The 22,850-nt window shown below is 39.2% G+C and overlaps 2 protein-coding genes across 10 annotated transcripts; both read left to right on the forward strand.

The window, feature by feature from the left end:
• Window positions 1-607: 607 nt before the first annotated feature.
• nonA (no on or off transient A) lies at window positions 608-13,480 on the forward strand. Of its 2 annotated transcripts, none has more exons than XM_020949471.2 (5): window positions 608-1,112; window positions 2,200-3,448; window positions 3,920-4,225; window positions 4,285-4,349; window positions 5,457-6,099. In XM_020949471.2, exons 1-5 carry the CDS (start codon window positions 768-770, stop codon window positions 5,562-5,564), a joined length of 2,073 nt encoding a protein of 690 aa, XP_020805130.1. In that variant the 5' UTR covers window positions 608-767; the 3' UTR covers window positions 5,565-6,099. The 2 variants fall into 2 exon arrangements, with proteins under 2 accessions (XP_020805130.1, XP_086692424.1); XM_086836298.1 differs by lacking the exon at window positions 5,457-6,099 and adding an exon at window positions 11,771-13,480 and having other exon boundaries at window positions 614-1,112.
• Fur2 (furin-like protease 2) lies at window positions 13,242-22,461 on the forward strand. 8 transcript variants are annotated; one of them, XM_020949486.2, is made up of 15 exons: window positions 13,242-13,489; window positions 15,789-16,759; window positions 16,834-16,938; window positions 17,007-17,273; window positions 17,620-17,754; window positions 17,824-17,983; window positions 18,044-19,589; window positions 19,653-19,840; window positions 19,999-20,155; window positions 20,217-20,494; window positions 20,559-20,844; window positions 20,910-21,109; window positions 21,171-21,479; window positions 21,538-21,758; window positions 21,829-22,461. In XM_020949486.2, the coding sequence occupies exons 2-15, from the start codon at window positions 15,926-15,928 to the stop codon at window positions 22,183-22,185; spliced, it is 5,043 nt and encodes a 1,680-aa protein (XP_020805145.2). In that variant the 5' UTR covers window positions 13,242-13,489; window positions 15,789-15,925; the 3' UTR covers window positions 22,186-22,461. The 8 variants fall into 8 exon arrangements, with proteins under 8 accessions (XP_020805145.2, XP_020805148.2, XP_086692421.1 ...); XM_020949489.2 differs by having other exon boundaries at window positions 17,007-17,264; XM_086836295.1 differs by having other exon boundaries at window positions 13,315-13,480; window positions 17,007-17,264.
• Window positions 22,462-22,850: the final 389 nt, after the last annotated feature.

The raw sequence follows: 22,850 nt of genomic DNA on the forward strand, positions 1-22,850 counted from the left end.
AATATACACAATTTTTTTTCTGTAATTAAACAATTTTTTTTTATTAAAATTGTCAAAAATTAATATAAATAATACTCTATTAAAATGTTCAATAAAATATACTGATTTTATACACTTATAGTTTTGCTTTTAATCATATATTCAAATAAATTATATTATATAATATTTGAGAAAATTCTAGAAATTGTATTATATTTCACACCGACATTCATTTTGATCCTATAAGCTCATAATTAAAAACTTCGGCTGGCCGAAGCTAGCTTCCTTTCTAATTTTAATTATAATTATTTTTAAATAAATTATATTATTCAGAATTTGCTAAAGCTATGGAAATTGTATTACATTTCACACCTTCTTCAAAGGAAATACATTGAATTTGTTATCGAAATCTATAAAAAACAGAAATCAGTTCTGATTTTGGCATGTAAGCCAAGGAAATACTTAAAGTATCTTAAATTTAAAAATAAATGAATTGTTAATTTAAGTTTTCACAGCTTTTTTTGTACCGATAAATAATTCAATAAATTTTCTACATGCAAAAATGCTAAATGCAGCTGAAGTGGAAACGGTGCACAAAAAATATATCTATACATATGCGTGAGTTTCTGTTCCATTTCAAACGTTCCAGTGTCGTCACGAGCAGCAAAGCAACCCGGCCATTTTTCTTGTCATTGTGCCATTTCCAACTTGACAGTGCATTCAACTTTATTTAGCAGTGCTCCGGTAAATTTTTATAAAACAGTTTGTCGTCAAATATATTACTTGCAATGGAAAGTGCCCCTAAGCTAGATAAGAACACGGCGCCTTTACCGCAAAGGCAGCGCAATCCAGTAAATAAAAATGTCGGCAAGCAAATGGGCCAGAAATTGAATGAGTCCTCCGATGGATCTCCATCTGAAAAGAAGGCACGATTCAGTCAAAATGCCCAGAATGGTGGAGTGACGGGTGGCGCTAACGTTGGTGGCGGTGGCGGTGGCGGTGCTGGTGGTAGTGGCCCGAATCAAAATAAGAACTTTGCCAACAAGGGTGGATTTGGTGGCATGAATCGCAATCGTAACCGCGGCGGCAATCAAAACCGGCCAAATTTCCAAGGCCAGAATAATGCTGGAAACGTAAGTAAACCTATATTTTATCGTCAGTCCTCTGGTCCAAGTACGTTTTTAGTCTATAGTATACAGTATACCTTATGCATTTTTATGTATACATTACTGTATTTCTAATTGCAAATGTACATACATATATACATACATACCCCATATGCTCGCTTGTGCATCGAACTTGCCCACACACACCAATACGAAAAATGTATCGCATTCACTGAGATGTGTATGTATGTTTGTATGTACATACAAATTAACAACTGCTACAACCGCAAAATTCTAACGAAAAGTACACTTTGTACTAGTTAAAATAAAAAGTCAGCGCTATGAAAATGTTAAAAACCGTGCATATGTATGTTTGTATGTGTATGATTATCACATGAAATAAAATGTAAGCCCTCGATATTTAAGATTTGGTAATTGGGCTATATGCTTGACTTTTACAATTTCTACAATTTGATGTACACTCACGGTCAAATGAGTAGGATCTTAACAGACTAACTAAAGTAAATAGCTTAAATTGGTCCATTGTATTTCCCTAGTGTGGATGTATCTACATTTTGTATGTACATATATATGTACATACATACGTCTGTTTTGCTGACTGTTCAATTTTCACCTAAAGCCGGCTGGACTTACAATTGTACAATTACTTATTTGAGAGCTATGGTTTCTAAGGGTGATGCGGGTGTTTATAGGCATATTTAGTACAGTAAATTCTTCAATATTCTTTTATATCTGAATAAAATCTAGTTTTATTTTTTTTCTATTCTAACTGGACAAAACGGCATCTGTGTCGTTATGTATCTAATTGAATAACGTTAACTATTAAAAACGGGTCAGTTAATTATAAACTAAGCTCTAATGATTATTTAATTTGTATTTTTTGTGTTAATTCATGGAATATAGATAATTTCTGTTCTCACTTCTTTGTTCTTCTTAGTTGAGGTCTTTCAGTTAAGGTCCTTAACTAACTTCTAAAGGTAATTCAGTTAGACATTTTCATTGGGCTGGGATTTATGTTTATGTTTTATGTTTCTTGTCGGGACTTCAAGCATATTTCTAACCACTTCTACTGTTTATATAATACAAATTATAGCAAAAGCCCGTTAACGATTCGCCAAAGCCGGACGGAGGAAATGCTCCAGCCAAGAACAATGAGTCTGGAAACCAAAACCAAGCGAACCAGAGTCAGAACCAAAATCAGAATCAGAACCAAAATCAGAACCAGAACCAAAATCAGAATCAGAATGCAAATCAAGGACAAGGCCAAGGTGGTCATGGTAATCAAGGCGGACAGCAACAAGGTGCTGGTCAAGGCGGCGGACAGGGATTCAGAGGTCGCGGTGGCAATGCCGGCGGTGGTGGAGGACCAGGAGGCCCTGGCGGACCTCAACAGCATCAGCAGCGGGAGAACAGAAATCGTGGTGGCGGTCAACGATCGGGCGGTCCCGGTGGCATGAACAATGCGTCCATGGGTGGTGGCGGTGGTCCCGGCGGTCCTGGTGGTGGACGCGGTGGCGAAGATTTCTTCATTGCCCAGCGGTTGCGCAGCATTGCTGGACCCACCTTGGAGTTGCCACCCGTCGAAGTGCCGGCTGAGACTAAGTTCTCTGGCCGAAATCGCCTATATGTGGGCAATCTAACTGGAGACATTACCGACGATGAGCTGCGCGAAATGTTTAAGCCGTACGGTGAGATTGGCGAGATCTTCTCTAATCTGGACAAGAACTTTACATTCCTGAAGGTAGACTACCATTTGAATGCCGAGAAGGCCAAGCGCGCTCTCGATGGCTCGATGAGAAAGGGTCGGCAGCTGCGTGTCCGGTTCGCCCCCAATGCGACCATATTGCGTGTCAGTAATCTCACCCAGTATGTAACAAACGAGCTGCTGTACAAGTCCTTTGAGATCTTCGGCCCCATCGAGCGGGCCATCATCACCGTGGACGATCGTGGCCGCCACACTGGCGAGGGTGTCGTTGAGTTTGCAAAGAAGTCGTCCGCTAGCGCCTGCCTTCGACTGTGCAATGAGAAATGCTTCTTCCTGACTGCTTCACTCCGTCCATGCCTGGTCGAACCAATGGATGTGAATGACGACAATGACGGGTTGCCCGAGAAGACAATGAACAAGAAGATGCCGGAGTTTTGCCAGGAGCGTTCAATTGGTCCTCGCTTTGCCGATCACAACTCGTTTGAGCACGAGTATGGATCGCGGTGGAAGCAACTTCACGATCTGTACAAGAGCAAGCAGGACGCACTGAAGCGAGAGCTTAAAATGGAGGAGGACAAGTTGGAGGCTCAGATGGAGTATGCACGCTATGAGCAAGAAACGGAACTGTTGCGTCAAGGTTAGTATATGATCAGTCATCGTAAACCTAGAACAAATCTGTATTATATCTAATAGGATATTTATTTATCACAAAATATTGATTACTTTAGTATCAAATGTTGATATAGTATTAATAAATTCGATATTTTTTACTCTACCTGGTGTAATCTCCTAATGGGATATTACTCACCAGAAATCAGAACTAGTAATGTTATCTTTTGATAACTCAATAATATGTGGGCACTTGGTAAAGATATACAGATAACAGCTTCTCGAGGTGCAGGATAAGGCCCTCATCGGTATGACTAATTTATGTATGTTTGTTTATGTAATTTATACTGATGAATTATATTACATGCAGCCACAATTCAAGATTCAATAGAAGTCCTTTGTTTGCTGTTCCCTTGAAACCGAAAAAAAAAATTTATAACAATTTACAATGATCATTCAAGAATCTAATAGTTGCTTTGTAATTTTTATACGTTTCTAGAATTGAGAAAGCGCGAAGTTGACAACGAGCGCAAGAAGTTGGAGTGGGAGATGCGCGAGAAGCAGGTTGAAGATATGCGCAAGCGCGAGGAGGAGACCATGCGTCGCCATCAGGGCGAGATGCAGAACCACATGATCCGTCAGGAGGAGGATATGCGCCGTCGGCAGCAGGAGAACACACTGTTTATGCAGGCTCAGCAGCTGAATTCAATTCTGGATCAGCAAGAAGGCTTCGGCGGCGGTGGAAACAGCTCCAGCTTTGACAACTTTGGTGGAAACAGCAATTCACCATTCGAAGTGTTCCGAGGTAACATTAACGCATTAACGCATTATCATCAATTATCTAATCTGAATATCTTAATATAGGCAATAACAACAACAATTCTACCATGGTTGGAAATTCTGGTCCCGGCGGTGGACCCAATGCACAGGTATGTTCTTCTAAACCAAACAATTATTACTTGCCTAAAAATGATTCGCTTACCACATTTCTGTGGCAGAGCTTTGTATCTCTGTCTATCGCTTATCTAAATATAACCCAATAGAGATTTTTAACAATTCACCATGGAAGGAAACGGATTTCTTAATCAAGAATATTATGAGCCGGTTGCAGTTCCTTTCCGGAACTTGACACTCTTTTTTTGTATTCAATGCACTGAAATGGGTCTATTTGGGATGGAAGCTTGATCAGGAGTATTGAGCAGAGCTCGAGAATAACAGCTGACACTGTTTTTGGTGCTCTCAATTATTAAACATGAGACAGACAAAGATCACATATTGAGCCATACTGTTTTGAAATTAGAAGTACCTGGCTTATTTTTATTGCTTCTATATATTTTTACCTTTGATCATTTTTAGATCCTTTGTTTATTCTTAATTTAAATTCAAAAATGTGAATTAAATGTGGGCTTATCTTCTTACTGGACTCTCGCATTAGCATTTCATTTCACTTTTTCCATCTTAACAAGAGCACGCGCTTAACTGAATCTTTCTTCAAAAGATTTGGTTCTAAAAGAGCAGCTCAATTGAGAAAATTCAACCAAACGAAGAAGATCTGTTATTTAAGAGCTTTGATTTCAAGTAATGCAACAATCTGGGTGGGATTGGGGAATACTTCTTTCCTTAAAGATATATATATCTTCTAATTAGAGCCTGATTAAACATATTATACGGGTATATATGCTCTAGGGACTGTTCTAGGAAATGCTACTTCTCTTTCAAAATGTAAGCTGTACATGTTTCTGATCGGTGCATTTATTGCCCCTTTCTTGAATGTGTTTAATTTGTTCTTTTATTTATAAAGGACTTGTATGAAACATCATACTAAATATCCAATAATACCTAATGGATTTTTCGGGGTGTATTTAAATACATGGTTGTACTTTGGAAGTGGTGTTGATTTCTAATCTGATTTGGGATTATTATATGACTCTTTTTCACTCCCCTCTAAATTTGAATTGGGTTACACAGAAACCTCTCCTTAAACAAAAAAAAAAAACACTCAATTGAACAACAATTATATTTCATTGCTTGACTAGGACTCCTTCGCTTTTGAATTTGGGGTTAACAATATGAACCAAGGCGGAAATCAACGTGGAAATAATGGCGGAGGAAATAATGCCCCATGGGGACGTCGTCGTTTTTAGACACACTCTGGAGAGCATAAATAAACATACTATATAAGGATGACAAACAAATGCATAACGTATTCTACTCACAGGCAATGATTACGTTGATTTTAACTTGACTTTATCGCTCTCTTTTGTTTGCCTCGTCGAATGATTAAAACAAATAATTATCACAAAAAAAAAAAAAAAAAGAGAGAGCAACGTATCGTATCGTTAAATCCTATGCAATGCTGCACAACCCCAAAACCAATAAATCAAAAAAATATACAATGATTTTGTCTACATGTATCTCAACTATCAAGCAATCCCTCTCAAGAGAAAAAAGGAGACGAGAAATGCAATGAATGCTGAGAACAAAACTTAACAAATAATTATTTCCATCAAGAAAAACAAGAAACAACATCCAACATCTATTTAATCATAACGATACTTTCTTAGATAAATAGTAGTTTCTATTTTGCTCCAATAATATGTTCTATATATTTTTTCTTGTCTATCATGCGAATGAAATATATAATGATAATATTAAATACTTAACTTGATAAATTCAAAAGCCCACAATTTAATTTGTTAATTATCTAACAAATGGTGAGTATACGCTGCCGCAGGAGCGAGCGCACGGATGCCTTAGAAGATTCGCCGGTTTTCAATAATCATCATAGCAATTGTAAATAAATCGATTTTTTATCAGTCGAGAGGTTTTTTTTAAAATTAAATTCTAACCCAAGAAAAGACCCAGTCATTTCCATCTCTGGGGTATTCGGACGCTTTTTTGTTTTGTATTTATTTTTTTAACGGTTTTTATTTACTCTATAGTATTATTTAATATTATTTTCTTAAATTTTTCTTGCATCTTAAAAATAATATCAGTACATAACTTACAAAATCATTATTGATTGATCATATGAAAAAAAAAGATACAAAATTACAATTATTAAGAATTCTTTATTTTTAATTCAGTAAACTTATACCCAAGAAATCGGCTTGGAAATTAAAATAATTAAAACTATCCAAGTCCATTTACAAACCAGATCTAATAGAAATAAAAATCGATTTCAGAAATTAGAAATGTTAATTGACTTGGAAACTAACTTCGGTTATCCGATGGATTTCTAACTTTTTCAGTTTTATAAAGTATTTTGGTGTTGAACTTTCTGATTTCTCTAATATTCTAAAAATATATAGCGAAAATCGTTCGGATCGGCATCTTTTACATTGATTTTTGTTATAACCTTTTCTCTGGCTACATATAAAATACGGTTGGGGCAATTTTATGTGTATACCTTTAAAGCAAAGATATTATTTTATAAAGACTATAGGAGAACAAAGCTTTGTTATATTAATCATATTCCATTGAAATAAACCGAAAAACGGACTGACTGGTTTTATTATTTATCCATATATCTTATGGATATATCCATGCATTTAATAAATGTATCCGCTGTCATATGGACACAAATACAATACTGCGTAAAACCGCGTAAAAATTGTATACACCACTCTATGGCCATCCAGAATCTACAAATCATTGAGACTATAATATCTACAAAAGTTTAAAATATTTTATTATAAACTTGGGCGAAGGGGACTCGAAAGTTAAAAAACTGAACCAGTTCGGTAATTCATTACCAGTTATGTTTCTTAAAGGTTTTTTCTGGGATTTGGTAAGAACTGTGATTCGATATTAATAATACTTTGAAAATTCTGACGCTGGACCTTTGTTTTTGGGAATTCTTAAAAGTTTGTAAAGAAAATATTAATTATTTGGTGGGACGAGAGATATAACAAAATCGGGGATATGTGACAATTAATATAGAATGAAAACGATGCCCGCGAACTGGAACAGGTAACGCCTGTCCTTGTACAATTATATACCATTTAAATTTCAAAAAATATTCTCTTAATAACATTTTTTTCACAGGTTTTTCATAGTGAACGTGAGTGATGTCTTGCAGCGTTTTGCATGCATATCGTTGGAGTCGTGTTCGAATATATACCTTTGCACGATTTAAATTGAAGAAAATTTATGGGTATTGATGGGTGTTCAAAAAGAAAAACCAGCATGTTTTTATTACATCTTCCCCTGAAGCCTGGGAATTTATGTCTAGAAAATGTACGTTAAATTAACAAAGATTTCATTTTCATTGGAACAAAATTGTAGCATTTTAACTTATGAAGCAATTTTGTTTATTTTTTTAATTATGAAGATGGTTCCAAATTAGTTTTATCATAGTATTATTTTTTAAAGCTGAAGAAGTTTTAAAATTGTATTATTTCCATTTAACGTTTGACAGATAGATAAACTGAGCCTTAATCATGTGGGTGTTTTTTGAACTATGTCAACTTAACCAGTGACCATCTGTTTATTTTGTGACTTAACTTATATTACTTAATTTATGTATTTCTGATTATGTACTTCTTTGTATTTTATCTATATAAAATGTGATATCTCGAGTTGTGAAAGATTTTTTTTAGTTAAACGAATGTAATCAACTCTTATAAACTTTACCAGGTTTTATTTTAAAAACATGTTGATCCGAATATATGGTGATTGGCAACAGAGAGTATAATTTGCTTCGTTTCGACTCAATTTCCAAATTACGCTTTTTCAATAATCGTAAAATAACCAAGTCAAAGGATTCTTCAATAAGATTGCATTGGCTTTAGGTATGTGGACCTATCGCAACTCTTTTATAGCTGAGACATGTATTTTTTTAGATTTGAAAATGGGAATATTCGATTTACAAGGGCTAATTCGTTTGAAAATGCTGGATTGTTTTGTAAATTTATAATAATAATTTTATTAATTCATTGCATCATTGAATAATAATAAGAGGCATAAATTGTGTGAAGCATTGAACATCGCTTGATGGAACATTGAATTTGTATGTCGTTTCTGGATCAAATATCTACATCGCAAGTCTTCTGTCAAAACTTCTGAATATTATTATGACGCGGCCACCTCTTCACCGTATCATCACATCAAGGCTAGAGATGTGAATGACACCGACCGTGTGCATCCCAGAAACTTATGGACAAGAATTACACCTCTCACCTTGGCCTTCATTGGTGCACGTTAACATTTGCCTTGGAATGTTTTTTCCTCTGTTTTCCGGTAAGGTTTAATGGGACAATGCAGAACCTCATTTGGGTTAAGGTTTTAAACATTGATAAATACATTTTTTTATATATTATATTTTCCGCAATCTTATGCAATTCTATTAACCGTTCATCAACAGGCATTGATTGATTTTAACGGGCAATTTTACAACCTTAAAGGATCTCTCTTTGTAATCATAAAAGCTATGGAGAACTTCAACTGGGAATTAAAAAAGGGAATTATTGGTCTAATTGCAAATATCTTAAAAAAACACTTCTTACTAATCTCCAAACATAGCCCGAACCTTTTCTCTTCTCCATCCTAAATGGTTTCAATTCACAAAGAATTGATAATCCCTATGGAAAAATTTAAAGAATATAAGATACAGGGTATCAAAGACCAGACCATATCTGGTATTATCTATTCTTCCTTTTTTCCCCTTTAACAATCTTTCAGTTTTACAAAATACGACTCCTTAAGTTTACTTTTCAAATAAAGATTTGGGAAATCATGATCTAAGGGGGTTCGACCATAGAGAACTGTTCTCTTATACATAAAACATGAATCTTAAACGGATTTTAATATACTTTTAACTCACATTATAAAAAATATAATTATCGCGACTTAAATTAAAAATATATTATTTGAAATCCAAACTATAAAGATAATATTATCCAAAAATTTTTAAATTAGTCTTTTAAATTTGAAAGCAATAAATTTATATTTATATCATGATTTAATGGTTGCTAATGCTTAGCTGCCTTAATACTATGCTGAATTGTTTAGGCAGCTTAGCATTTAATGCTATAACTCTTTAATTTGGTATATCATTAGCACAGCAAATAATAATTACATAAAATAGGCAGAATAATTGTATCTAGCATGTTTTCAATGTGCTTTTTATGCTCAATATACGTTTTTTTGTTTATGTAAATTGGAAACCATGAAATATATATATTTTTTTTTACTTTAAAATAAAATCTAATTGTCACAATAAAGTACACAAGCGCCTATAAATATGCCTAGTTGTTAGCACTCAAACAATATAAATTAGACATAAACATACAAAAATCAACATCTAAATATTCAGAAAACAAAATAATGAACTAAACAAACTCTAAGCTCTTACTTTTCTTTACAAATATTAACAAAATAAGAACGAGTAACCCTATCAAGCAAATATTTATCGGTTCTGTAGCGTAAAACCTTTGTTTTACCATAAATTATATATGCTCCGATTTAAGAGCTAATGTAAAGAGATATCTTTGGAATTTGGACTAAAAAATGGATACCGGAACGGTGCACTTCGAGGAGGTTTTTAAAACGATTAAATTAAGAGCAGTCTTAAGTGACTTAAACAGCTAGAAAATTTTCAACTCTACAAAATATGGAGAACGTGCTTCGAAAATAGCGAAACTTTTGACGGAAATGAATCCACAGAAGAAAATTAAACCCGGACAGTCGATAAAAAATATGTACAAGGTAAAAAAAAAATTGAATATCAGCCCTTCGCAATTGAAATGCTTTTTTAAAAAAGCAGTGTATTCCCCTAACCAAATGAATATATATATTTTTATTCAAAATATAGATTATGGGTGAGCAACATGGGGATATTTTTGATATGTTGGCAGTAATTTCCCATCCAAAAAATAACAGACTAACCATTGCTAGTCTCTAGTCTAGTAAATATACCTGGTTTCATAAATAAACATAGTTGTCCTGCCAAAAATGTAAGCATAAAATAATGCAAAATGGGTTCAATAATTAAAATATTTTATTCTAGTTGGCTTTAAATGGATTTTTTACTTATTCCTACTTAGAGCACTAAAAAGCAAGGTCCTGTAGGATGTACAACACGTTTAACACTCGATTGTTATGATTTTTGCAATACCAAAACTCAAAACGAGGCACTGTCCGCCGATGGAATTTATTTAATCAAATTAATATTTCGCAATTCTTATCCACGAGGATTAATTATTTAATGCAAGTTTATTTCTTCAAAATCTACAAAGTTTCCCATCAAATTAATCAATTATTAACAAGATCTTTGATCACTGATGGATTTCTTACCACATTCTAGATATGTATTTATGTATGAGGAAAAGCAGAAACATTCATTCAAGTTCCCCATATTCTTGCACGCACATAGAATGCCCAGTAAATAACATTATTTCTCGATATATTAATCTCCAGATCCATCAGTGATTCTTAAAATTTATGGTATGGAAACAACAATTTGACACATGCAAACTTTTTATAAAAAAAAATTTTATCTTGAAGATTTGTTACTATGAACCAGTTAATTTTTTGTTATATTTTCTTTAATTCTTGTGGTAATTCCCTGTAGGTATATTGTATAGAATATGAAGTGAAGGGTTTAGTATATATGTACATACAAGTTGATTAAGATTTAAATCCGAAAGGCTTTTAGTCAAATTTGACCGAAGTTCCTGCGCATGACACAGCCCTAGGAGGGCGGCAATCGATGATTTCGGATTGGACTTTAAAAATCTGATTGAATGAAATCATCTGATGGAAACTAGTATTCGTCTCCTTCCATAACTAACACGCTGTTACTTCGCCAGTACAGTCATTAAAGATTTGGCAGTGATCAGTCTGTAGTATAATATGCCGTTGACAAGGGCACAAAAAGCCCCAAAAGATCGTGCTTGGCTCAGGGCGAACCGCAAAAGAGACCAATTATAGACTTGTTTTATGGATCAGAGTGAGAGATATGATGGTGTGATCTCAGTTTGAAGACTGTTCCCTAATAAACATCGTTGGGGCCAAGCCGTCGGGCGATAAGCCTTTATTTACCGACGAAACTATAGCTTCTCAAGTCCGCCATTTGTTAACCTTCCTTGCAAAAACAGTCCCATAGAAGACTGAGTGCAATGCGATAACCTATAATGTGATCAGGTAACCCATGTTTATATGTTTATATAAACACTTCAGAGCTATAGAAGTGTTTCAAATTACTATTGTTCGATCGAAGTTGCTTGGTTTTTGAACCGATCAACGTAAGTTTGTTGCCGGTTTTTTGTGCGGCCATTCCATTGAGCTGCTTTTTTAAATAATCGTTAATAATATAAAATATATGAACTAATCCAAATTATGTTTGCAGGCGATCAAAACTATTGACGATTCCCATCCACAGGACTCTGTAATCGCGAGCAGAGACATCAGGCTTCCAAAAATCTATTCGGATTTCATGGCGTTTTTATTATTCAAACATATCATTGTTATCGTATTACTAGATAAAATTGTTATCCAAAAAGACTTTATTAAAAAAATATCGTTAAAACTTGACCACCTTTATTTGTTTTTCATTTAAATGTAATAAAATACTTGCAAAAATACAAAAACCTTGGTATAGCGTAAGTAATATTGTAGAATTTTAATTCTTTTCAGTCATATGTACATATATACATATTTTAATAATATAATTAATTTATATTAAAATTTTAATCGCAAGCTATGTGGAATAGCCAAGAAAAAGTTCTATAAATATCTTCCTGACGAACATCATCATAACTGCATAATTAATGATCACAACCTTTAATCTTTTATTAATAAATACATGAAATCGTACTTTTTTATTATTTTCTATTTAAAATGGATACAAAGAAAGAATTTGAGAAATATAGAAATAAAAGAGTCTTTCGGCATTTTGCAATAGACATTGCTAATCAAAAATTGGAATTAATTGATATTTACAATTTTGAAAATTATGTGCTAAAATAAAAACGCTAACATAAAAAAGATATATGTATGTATAACAGCGAAATTTTTAAAGCGTTCTAACTATGTTAATTAAACATTCTCGCTTGTTTTTTATTATTCAATCATCCAATCCTATTCTTAATACCAGCTGTATATTTTTTAAAATGATTAAATGATGATAAAAAAAATACCATTTTAATTACATTTAGTTTGATAATTAAATGTGTTTGCGTTTGTTTGTATGTATGCCAGTTCTCATCGGAGCAACCATAACCTGTCCTAACCGCCAATAAATGTTTGATTTGAAGCGGATAATTTAACAAACATTCAAACATTCATATGTATGTATGTAGGTCCCCACATACATAGATGAGCGTTGGGAATTGGGGATTTCCTAAATCTAGGCTCCTACACATCCGGACACACACATTGGACGTTTTGGCACGACTAGATTAATTATTTCAGGTCATATGCCTGTATGTATGTATGTACATACATATGTATAAAAGCGGCAAACGCAAATCTCTGCTGCTCGCTATGTGGTATCTCATATTTGAATGTCAGCTCGAAGAGGTTTCATACATACACATATATTTGTATATACAAACATACATACATATATATAACCGAGTACCCTTGTATGATGTATGTATGCAGCGAGCGTACATCTCGGCTTGTACGAAAGTTTTGTATAGAAACATGTCTTAAGATGTATTTGGCCATACACAGGTACGCTGCACCTATGTATGGGTGCGTACGTAATACTAATTGGTTTGGTTACAGCACGGTTGCGTGTTATGTGTTTGCATTTTGTTTTGTTTTGAAAGCTCCAAAAGCTGTGCTTTCATGAGGTCTTAAATGCACACACTTGCATATATAAATACAAGCGACGATGCCAATATATGTACATACAAACATGTACGTGAGCAGTGTGTTTGTATATGCGGTTAGCACAAATCCAGCGAGAAAGAAACAACTAACGCTGGCTATATGTATTAACTTCAAAATAAAGTTCAGTTTAAGCTGGAGCGCAGTCGAGGTTGCGTCGTTTGTTCGTTCGGTCGCTCGGCTTGGAGTCCGTTCGTTTTCGTTTCGTTCGGCTAGTTCCTATGTACGCATGGTAAGCACGCGTTCTCTTTCGATTCCCAGTCTCAGTCCCAGTTTCAGTTTCAGTCGTTTCGATTGCGTTGATAAAATTAAACCTAAGCCTTAACCAGCCGTGCTAATAACAATGCTGTGATTTATTTTAAAAATGTGACTGTAATAGATCTGTTTCCCTACGTTCATAAAGTCAGAAATAATTTTTGTTGAATCGTCGACGTCGTTGTTGCCAATTTTTATGCTTAGTGATGTAGGTATACAAATACATACAAATGTATGTATGCATTACGTGCAATTGATATGTACATTCATACATATATTTGAAATGGCAAACTCTTACGTAGTGTTATTTATGTGTATAGGAAGTTACAGATACACTTGCAGGTTTGCATTATCAGACGCGTAAAGTGCGAATGTGTGTGTGCTCACCCGCACTTCAAATGAAAGGTGGCTTGGGTCTTAATTGTTGTTGCTCGTGTGCAATTAGTGTGAAATTGGTGTCTGCTGTGGAAGATTGGTAATTAAGTGGAGGTGAGCGATTTTATAAATAAGTGATTGAGCCAAATGCACGAACGCGGCTCAACTTCCACAAACACACACATGGTCATGCCAAGATTCGGCAAAGTGAAGTATGTGCACACATACATATGTTTCGTAAACGAATGGCACAGTGAAACAGAAACCGGAATCAATATGTGTGTGATACCGTTGATATGAAACCGTACACAATCTGTTCGAGCCTACTTTTATATGTATGTACGTGAATGTGTGGGCACATGCATAAATTTGTACATACCGTGCATACATATGTACGTGCTGCCCCTTAAAGTACGAAAAAGTGAACCAAACACACCACCACCCCTACCCCTTCCGCTAACCCCTACACCTACCACACCGAAAAACCGTACACAAATTTATCGATAATAAATAGCCTCATGTGCATCAGGCACGTACATAGATTTCCCCTCGCACATACCGTATGTACATGCACGACGCTACATACAGAAGTATGCATACATACATATATCCCAAAAAAACATCCAGTTGGGACGTGAGATTGTGTACCAGGAATATCAAAACGGTTATGTCAGTGCTGCACTTTTTTTTTCTTTCTCTCCAAACATGTATGTATAATCAGGCGCTGCAGGCGAAAGCCGTCAGTATATAACACCCGAGACTACAGAAAACACGGCTTGTGGGTGCGAGTGTGTGTGTGTGTGTGTGTGGCAAGGTGCGGTGAGGTTACATGTTGCACATTCTGAATATTGAAATAGTTGACAAACAATAGAGTCCAAATTACTCTTCGCTTTGTTTCGCTTTGCAAAGTCTAAATCTCTCCGCGTAGAACGGGAAAAGAGACAAATTGTCTGTGATTTTGAGTTTTTTCCAACCAGCTCTGGGTTTTATTTAAGAAAAATAAGGGTTGTTCCAGTGAAAATGGTAACCTTATTATAGTTTTTTCGAAAGAGTTTTAAATTATTCAATTGTCATTATCTCCATTTCGCCTAAGCACCATTTCTTACTATCCCATAATCTTGGAATACGGAAAATTTGATCATGTAGGATAAACAGTAATGCAATTTTACAGCGAACTTACTTCGGCTTTCAATAATACGCCAAAGGGTTCCATGAATATTCATGCATAAACAACTATTTATGGCTGCCGGCGGGCTCATATCTTGTTCAATCAATCCACACTTGGAAGATTACCGAATTTCGATTGGAGAAAGATATGTATGCGATCACAGCAAATTACGTATACGCCATGCGTGTCATAAGTATATATGGCAGAGACCAGTCCCAGTCGCAGTCCCAATCTTCCGGCTGGTTTGACAACTTGCCACTGCGACTGATGGCTCCAAGTTGGTTGTACACACTCCCCTTGTCCAAGTCATTGAGTCATTAATTCAACCCGTAATTCCCCCCAGGGTGATGCTGCACTTCCCCTGTTCTCCGTTCTGGTCTATTCTGTTCTGTTCTGTGGGTTCTGTCTGTTATATCATCAGGAAAACAATGGGTACCCATTAATAAGTAAACACACAAACACATAAGCACTGGGGAAGCACCACAACCGACGTCGGTTGGAGGTGATAAACTCCCCTGAAGTCTTCTTCAATGAGAGAGCTTTGGGGCTATATAAATATAATATATTTCAGTGGGAATATATATATGATTCACGCCGTCCATTTGGCTTAGCGGGCGGTCAACACGTTTAACAGCAGCCCAAGGTTGCATTTGGAGTTGGAGAGCTGAGCTGAGCTCGTTGAGATCTCATCATATTGAGTACAGTGACTGATTTCTTCTCATCTCTCTCACAGATAAGCCAAACAGCTGAAACGAAAAATAGATACATACATGAGTACGACAACAGGAGAGGAGGAACTCTTTGCCGCAAAAGGACTCTTCAGGAGAATCAAACTACCCTAATACCAACATAGCCTAAACACATTTAGATATGCCGGATGATACAGGGCCCAGCGGAAGCGGTAAAGGAACCATCATTGGCAAAACAGCAGGATATAACGGGAGCACATTGCTCGCCACAGAGAAGGAGAAGGGAAGAACAGGACCCCGCTCGTCCTCTGGTGGCACTCCTGAACTATCTGCCGGAGAGCCGACGTATCGAAAGATCGAACACAGAAAGAGACTCCAACGCCATGAGGCGAAAGCGACAGCAGAAGCGCAGGCGATAGCTACCAGAAAAACTCCAGATGCAAGACTCAATAGGATCTATTTATGTAGATTTAACCGAATGGCACAGAGCTGTATATATTTTGTATTAGTTTTAGTAATCCTAAGCCAACATAGTAGTTGTGCTCTAGGGAGTAACGAAATTGATCACCGCGGCACACAGAACTATGCCGGCGGCGGTGGTATACTCAGCAACGAGGAGAGCGGAGCAACAGCACCTGTAGCAGCAGCAACCTTGCCCGCTGACCATACTGATAGTGACCCACGCCGCGGTGCAGCGCCGGAAGGCGATGGGGGTCAAGCACAAGCACAGACGACCATTAGTAGAGGCGCCGCCGCACACTTTAATAATTATGAAAATACTCACATAAATGCCAGTGCGAATGATGAACGTGTTGACCCGCATAACCATCATCACCAGCAGCAGCATCATCATCAGTCGCCACATAGCCTCGACCTCGACGGGATCGATATCTTTGGCGCCTACAGTATTCCCGAGGAGGCGATATACACGAATGAGTTTGCTGTCAACATTCCCTCCGGCAAGCATGTAGCTGACTTCATTGCCGCCAAACATGGCTTCATCAACAAAGGACAGGTAAGAAGATATCTCTTATGCAACGCAATTATTCGCTGATTGTGGCTTTCATTATGCTTTGCTTCCTTCTCTAGATTGGAGCCCTCGATGACTATTACCTGTTCCAGCACCACCACGTGTCTAAGCGCTCGCTGCGCTCCAGCGGAAAGCATCAGGGTTTGCTTACGGCCGAGAACGAGGTGGGGAGAGATTGATGCCCTTACATTAAGGATTTCTATTAATTAATATTTTTTATATATTTGTAAAGGTAAAATGGATGCAGCAGCAGCACGAGAAGGTGCGGCAGAAGCGCGACGGTCCTTACCAGAGCCTGCCCACCTATAGTCCGTATAATGTTTTGCGTCCGGGCGGCGAATACGTTGTCGATCCGAATCCGCATCTCTCATTCGCCTCCGACACATCGTCCCTGTCGCTGGACACTCGGCACTCGGGACGCATGGAGTATCGGGATGTTAGTTCGCATTCCATATTTCCGGATCCGTTGTTTAAGGAACAGTGGTATCTGGTGAGTAAAGTATGTGATCATCTCTCACTTAAATGCATGCTTCATACATTCCATAAATATATATACATATGTATGTGGTTAGAGTAGAATTTTCATTTCGAAATTTTAACAAAATATGTCTTACTAGCAGTAACTTCAAGAATTTGTATTTATAAACATATAATACTTTAAACATATGTAAAGAAATTACTTAAATTGTTCAATTTAACGATGCATATAATATAATATTGTCCACAAGTCTCTCACTAGTACTAATCATGAAGAACCATAAGATATTCCATCATTGCACTATATACGTAGCCAGATCTTTATTTTGTTTACTTATTCATTGTTTTATATTCACTTGACAAAACAGAACGGTGGCGCTAAAGATGGTCTGGATATGAATGTGGGTCCCGCCTGGCAAAAGGGCTATACGGGCAAGGGTGTGGTCGTGTCCATATTGGACGATGGCATCCAAACCAATCACCCAGATCTGGCGCAGAACTATGTAAGTTTAAAGTTCACATACAGAAGACTATAGATGCTAACAATAACAACAAATTCTCACTCTTCTCAGGATCCAGATGCTTCGTTTGACATAAATGGCAATGATTCGGATCCCACGCCCCAGGACAATGGCGACAACAAGCATGGAACCAGGTGTGCCGGGGAAGTGGCGGCGGTGGCCTTTAATAACTATTGTGGAGTTGGTGTGGCCTACAATGCCAGTATTGGTGGTAAGTATTCCGGCTTAAAGATTAAGAGGAACTCTTTTTTCAAACTATATTTGATTGCAGGAGTTCGAATGCTGGATGGCAAGGTCAATGACGTGGTGGAGGCGCAGGCTTTGAGCTTGAATCCCGCCCACATTGACATTTATAGCGCATCATGGGGCCCGGAGGATGATGGCTCCACAGTCGACGGACCCGGACCGTTGGCCCGCCGAGCATTCATTTATGGTGTAACCAGCGGACGCCAGGGCAAGGGCTCGATCTTCGTGTGGGCCTCAGGCAATGGCGGTCGCTACACCGATTCTTGCAACTGCGACGGCTATACCAATTCTATCTTCACCCTCTCCATATCGAGTGCCACGCAGGCAGGCTTCAAGCCATGGTATTTGGAGGAGTGCTCCTCCACGTTGGCCACCACATACAGCTCTGGAACACCCGGGCATGATAAGAGCGTGGCCACAGTCGACATGGACGGACGCTTGCGGCCTGATCACATCTGCACCGTGGAGCATACTGGTACATCTGCATCGGCGCCTTTGGCGGCTGGTATCTGTGCCCTAGCGTTGGAAGCAAATCCAGACTTGACGTGGCGTGACATGCAATATCTGGTGGTGTACACATCGCGACCGGCGCCCTTGGAAAAGGAGGCTGGATGGACGCTAAACGGTGTGAGGCGCAAGTATAGTCACAAGTTCGGATATGGACTGATGGATGCCGGTGCAATGGTCTCGCTGGCGGAACAGTGGACATCGGTGCCGCCGCAGCACATTTGCAAGTCGCGGGAGAACAACGAGGATCGTAAAATTGATGGTTCCTATGGTTACACGCTCGCCACGCACATGGACGTAAACGGATGCGCCGGCACCATCAACGAGGTGCGATACCTGGAGCATGTTCAGTGCCGTATAACGCTGCGGTTCTTCCCACGCGGCAACCTGCGGATTTTGCTTACTTCGCCGATGGGAACCACCAGTACCCTGCTGTTCGAACGACCACGCGACATTGTCAAGTCCAACTTCGACGACTGGCCTTTCCTCAGTGTGCACTTCTGGGGCGAGAAGGCGGAGGGACGCTGGACCCTCCAAGTGATCAATGGCGGGCGCCGGCGTGTCAACCAGCCTGGCATTCTTTCCAAATGGCAGCTAATTTTCTATGGCACCTCCAGCCAGCCGATGCGCCTGAAGTCTTCCGAACTGCTCAACAACGGCGGCGGACCCCCTCAGCTGCGCAGCAGTCCCATCGGCTCCCACACGAATCCGTTCCTCTTCCCATCCGCCTCGAACATTGGCCAACCAGCCAACGAAGGCGGCAACTTTAATACGGACAGCTTTGCTAGCTACCTCAACTACCAGAACATCTTCACCAGTGCCGGATCAAATCCAGAGCCAGCCACGGCCACGCTAGATGGCCACAATGTGAACACTTCTTCCGCTGCAGTAGAAGCAGCAGCACCTATCACTTCCGTGACCCAACTGATGTCATCAACCAACGATGCCAGGGCCGGCAGCAAGCTGACGATTTTGCATTCATGCGATGCCGAGTGCGATTCTTCCGGTTGCTATGGTCGTGGTCCCACCCAGTGTGTGGCCTGTAGTCATTACCGGCTGGACAAGTAAGAGAGAGAGAAGTGTCCAGAGTGAAGGAAATCACTGATTTTGTTTCTTGTTTTCCACAGCACCTGCGTTAGCCGCTGTCCGCCGCGTTCGTTCCCCAACCAAGTGGGCATCTGCTGGCCCTGCCATGATACCTGCGAGACTTGCGCCGGCGCAGGACCCGATAGCTGTCTCACCTGCGCCCCCGCCCATCTGCATGTCATCGATCTGGCGGTTTGCCTGCAAGTCTGCCCCGATGGATATTTTGAAAGTAAGTTGATACCGAGATATATCGACATTTCCTTTCGAAATAGAAAGAGATGGAAGTAAGGTAGTCAATTTCAAAGTAATTCCTATAACTTCCACACAAATAAGTTATAGTTTAAATAAGATTTCCAACTTACCCATCTTTTGCTTTAATTAACACAGATACCCGGAACCGAACATGCGTGCCCTGCGAGCCCAACTGTGCCTCCTGCCAGGATCATCCCGAGTACTGCACCAGCTGCGACCATCATCTGGTTATGCACGAGAACAAATGCTACTCGGCCTGTCCCTTGGATACCTACGAAACGGAGGATAACAAGTGAGTAGCTCCTCAAAGCTAGCAACTTTAAGGAACTAAAGCCAATTTATTCATACACAAGATGTGCCTTCTGCCACTCGACTTGCGCCACTTGCAATGGCCCCACGGACCAACACTGCATCACTTGCCGGCCGAGTCGGTATGCCTGGCAAAATAAATGCCTTAATAGCTGTCCCGACGGTTTCTATGCGGACAAGAAGAGGCTGGAGTGCATGCCCTGCCAGGACGGTTGCAAGACCTGCACCAGCAATGGTGGCGCCTGCTCCGAGTGCCTTGAAAACTGGACGCTGACCAAGAGAGACAAGTGTATTGTGACTGGCAGCGAAGGCTGCCATGAAGGTAAGTGGAAGCTGAAACCTCCTTCACCTCATGTTCCTATTTAATCACTCTCTGCTCCTTGCAGCTGAGTACTTTAGCCAAGCCGATGGCGTGTGTCGATCATGCCATGCATCCTGCGAGACGTGCAACGGCAACTTGGAGACGAATTGCATGTCCTGCCCTCCGAATCAGTTGCTGGAACAAAGCCGTTGTGTGAGTGGCTGCCAGAATGGCTTCTTCATGGAAACTGCGGGTGTCTGTTCGCCATGCTTGCACACCTGCAGCCAGTGCGTTTCGCGGACAAACTGCAGCAACTGCTCCAAGGGTTTGGAGCTTCAGAACGGCGAATGCCGCACCACTTGTGCCGATGGGTAAGTTTAAATCGACTTCTGATACCCCTAGAACCCCATTAATTAACTTTAATTTGGCTTTATAGGTACTACAGCGACCGCGGCATCTGCGCCAAATGCTACCTCAGCTGCCACACCTGCAGCGGGCCAAGGCGCAACCAGTGCGTTCAATGTCCAACTGGCTGGCAACTAGCCGCTGGCGAGTGTCATCCCGAGTGTCCCGAGGGTTTCTACAAGTCGGAGTTTGGTTGCCAGAAGTGCCATCATTATTGCAAGACATGCAACGGTATGGAGAGTTAATTGGATATAGCAAATAGCGTCTATAATTAACTAATATATCTTACCAGATGCCGGACCCTTGGCCTGCACCTCGTGTCCCCCGCACTCGATGCTCGATGGGGGCCTGTGCATGGAATGCCTGAGCTCGCAGTATTACGACTCAACTACAGCCACGTGCAAGACCTGCCACGACTCGTGCCGCTCTTGCTTTGGGCCCGGTCAGTTTGCCTGCAAGGCCTGTGCTCCACCGCTCCACTTGGACCAGCTGAACAGCCAGTGTGTGTCCTGTTGTCCAAATCAGACGGTGAACAATGTAGCTGAGAATTCCTCATCAACGTCGGCGCCAGCTCCCTGCTGCCATTGCGATGCGGAAACTGGTAGGAATTGAATTCTGGTCTGTGTTTGAATATTCATTTACTAATTTCCATATTCCAGGCGAGTGCAAGTCCACCTCAACGAGCGGCAAGCGACGCACTGTTGTGGGTGCCTACAAGAGCGGATACACCTCGGACGCCGCTCGAGCCCTGGGCAGTGAGGGTAATGGCAATGAGTTTGTCCTGCGACTGGACTCGCCGCTGACGGCCATCACGGCCATTGCGGTGGCCATTTGTCTGCTGATCATCACAATATTCTCCATAATATTTGCTGTTTTACAGGTAAGCAATATTATTTAAAGAAGATGTATGTATAATGCTCACCATTATCTCCCCAATTCGCATCCTGCAGCGCAATAGCAACCATGTGACCAGAAACTCGGTGCGGTACAGGAAGATAGCGAGCAAGAAGCGCAAGCGGACCAGCGAGGCTCGATTAATATTCAACAATGGAGGCGGCGAGGAAGATGAGGAGGAGGAGGAGGACAACAACACAGAAGAGGATGATAATTCCGAAGAGGATCGAGTCTACAAGAAAGGCACAATTCATGGAAACGAATTTTACATAGAGAGTACAAATGATATTGATGCGATCGAGTTTCACTGCGCAGGCGCTGCGGCGCCGCCAAGGAGGTCTAGGGGAATGCATGATATTAATCCCAATACAAGAACGGAACACAGAAGTCCGCCAACCACAAGTCGTAGCTGATTGATTCATTGATCGATTAATGAGACGATTTGCTGCAAACACACGTAATGCGTACCAACAAGAACTTTGATCTTGGATTTCTTGCTCTGGACTAAATAGTAAATTTTAAAACTTATTTTGAGGAAGGATATAGCGAAATCGAAATATTTAACATCCGAAAACAAAAATGATAAAAATTTATATGTGATTGTGAATTGTTTTTATATATATATATATTTGTAAATTTAATGTTTGTATTAAATTTTTATGAAAAATGTTATGTCAAGTTGAACTGAACCAGTTGCCTCATAAGTTTCTGTGTTTGTTAGTTTGGGTGTAGTGGCTTATTTATGCAAGACGGGAGTGGGCCGAATTATACCCTAGGAATGTCAGAACATATGTATATATACTGAAGCGAAAGTCGATATATAAATCGACATTTTTTAACTGCGATGTATAGATATTATGTCTTATGCATAATCGGTCTTAATTAAGACAAAATATCTAGTTTCTATTATTTTTTCAATGTTTTATTATTTATTTATCAGGATTTTAATGGTTAAACTTATTAAATATTAACTTTTAGCAATCATTTGCGTTCTTGCCATTATATGGTTTTAAGATCTCGAATTTTTGGGTCGTGAATAATTTTTTATTTATATTTATCCATATTTTTATGTGATAAT

The sequence above is a fragment of the Drosophila serrata genome, unplaced genomic scaffold (genome assembly GCF_035046125.1).
Source record: "Drosophila serrata isolate PLE 108 unplaced genomic scaffold, ASM3504612v1 contig_276, whole genome shotgun sequence".
Classification (NCBI taxonomy): Eukaryota; Metazoa; Arthropoda; class Insecta; order Diptera; family Drosophilidae; genus Drosophila; species Drosophila serrata.

Excerpts from the sequence above, each read along its gene's own strand:
- nonA (XM_086836298.1), top strand. The coding sequence starts at position 768 with ATGGAAAGTGCCCCTAAGCTAGATAAGAACACGGCGCCTTTACCGCAA. Across the intron at positions 1,113-2,199 it reads GCCAGAATAATGCTGGAAAC|CAAAAGCCCGTTAACGATTC; the intron begins GTAAGTAAACCT and ends TACAAATTATAG. Across the intron at positions 4,226-4,284 it reads ACCATTCGAAGTGTTCCGAG|GCAATAACAACAACAATTCT; the intron begins GTAACATTAACG and ends ATCTTAATATAG.
- Fur2 (XM_020949486.2), top strand. The coding sequence starts at position 15,926 with ATGCCGGATGATACAGGGCCCAGCGGAAGCGGTAAAGGAACCATCATT. Across the intron at positions 20,156-20,216 it reads TACGAAACGGAGGATAACAA|ATGTGCCTTCTGCCACTCGA; the intron begins GTGAGTAGCTCC and ends TTCATACACAAG. Across the intron at positions 21,110-21,170 it reads TTATTGCAAGACATGCAACG|ATGCCGGACCCTTGGCCTGC; the intron begins GTATGGAGAGTT and ends ATATCTTACCAG.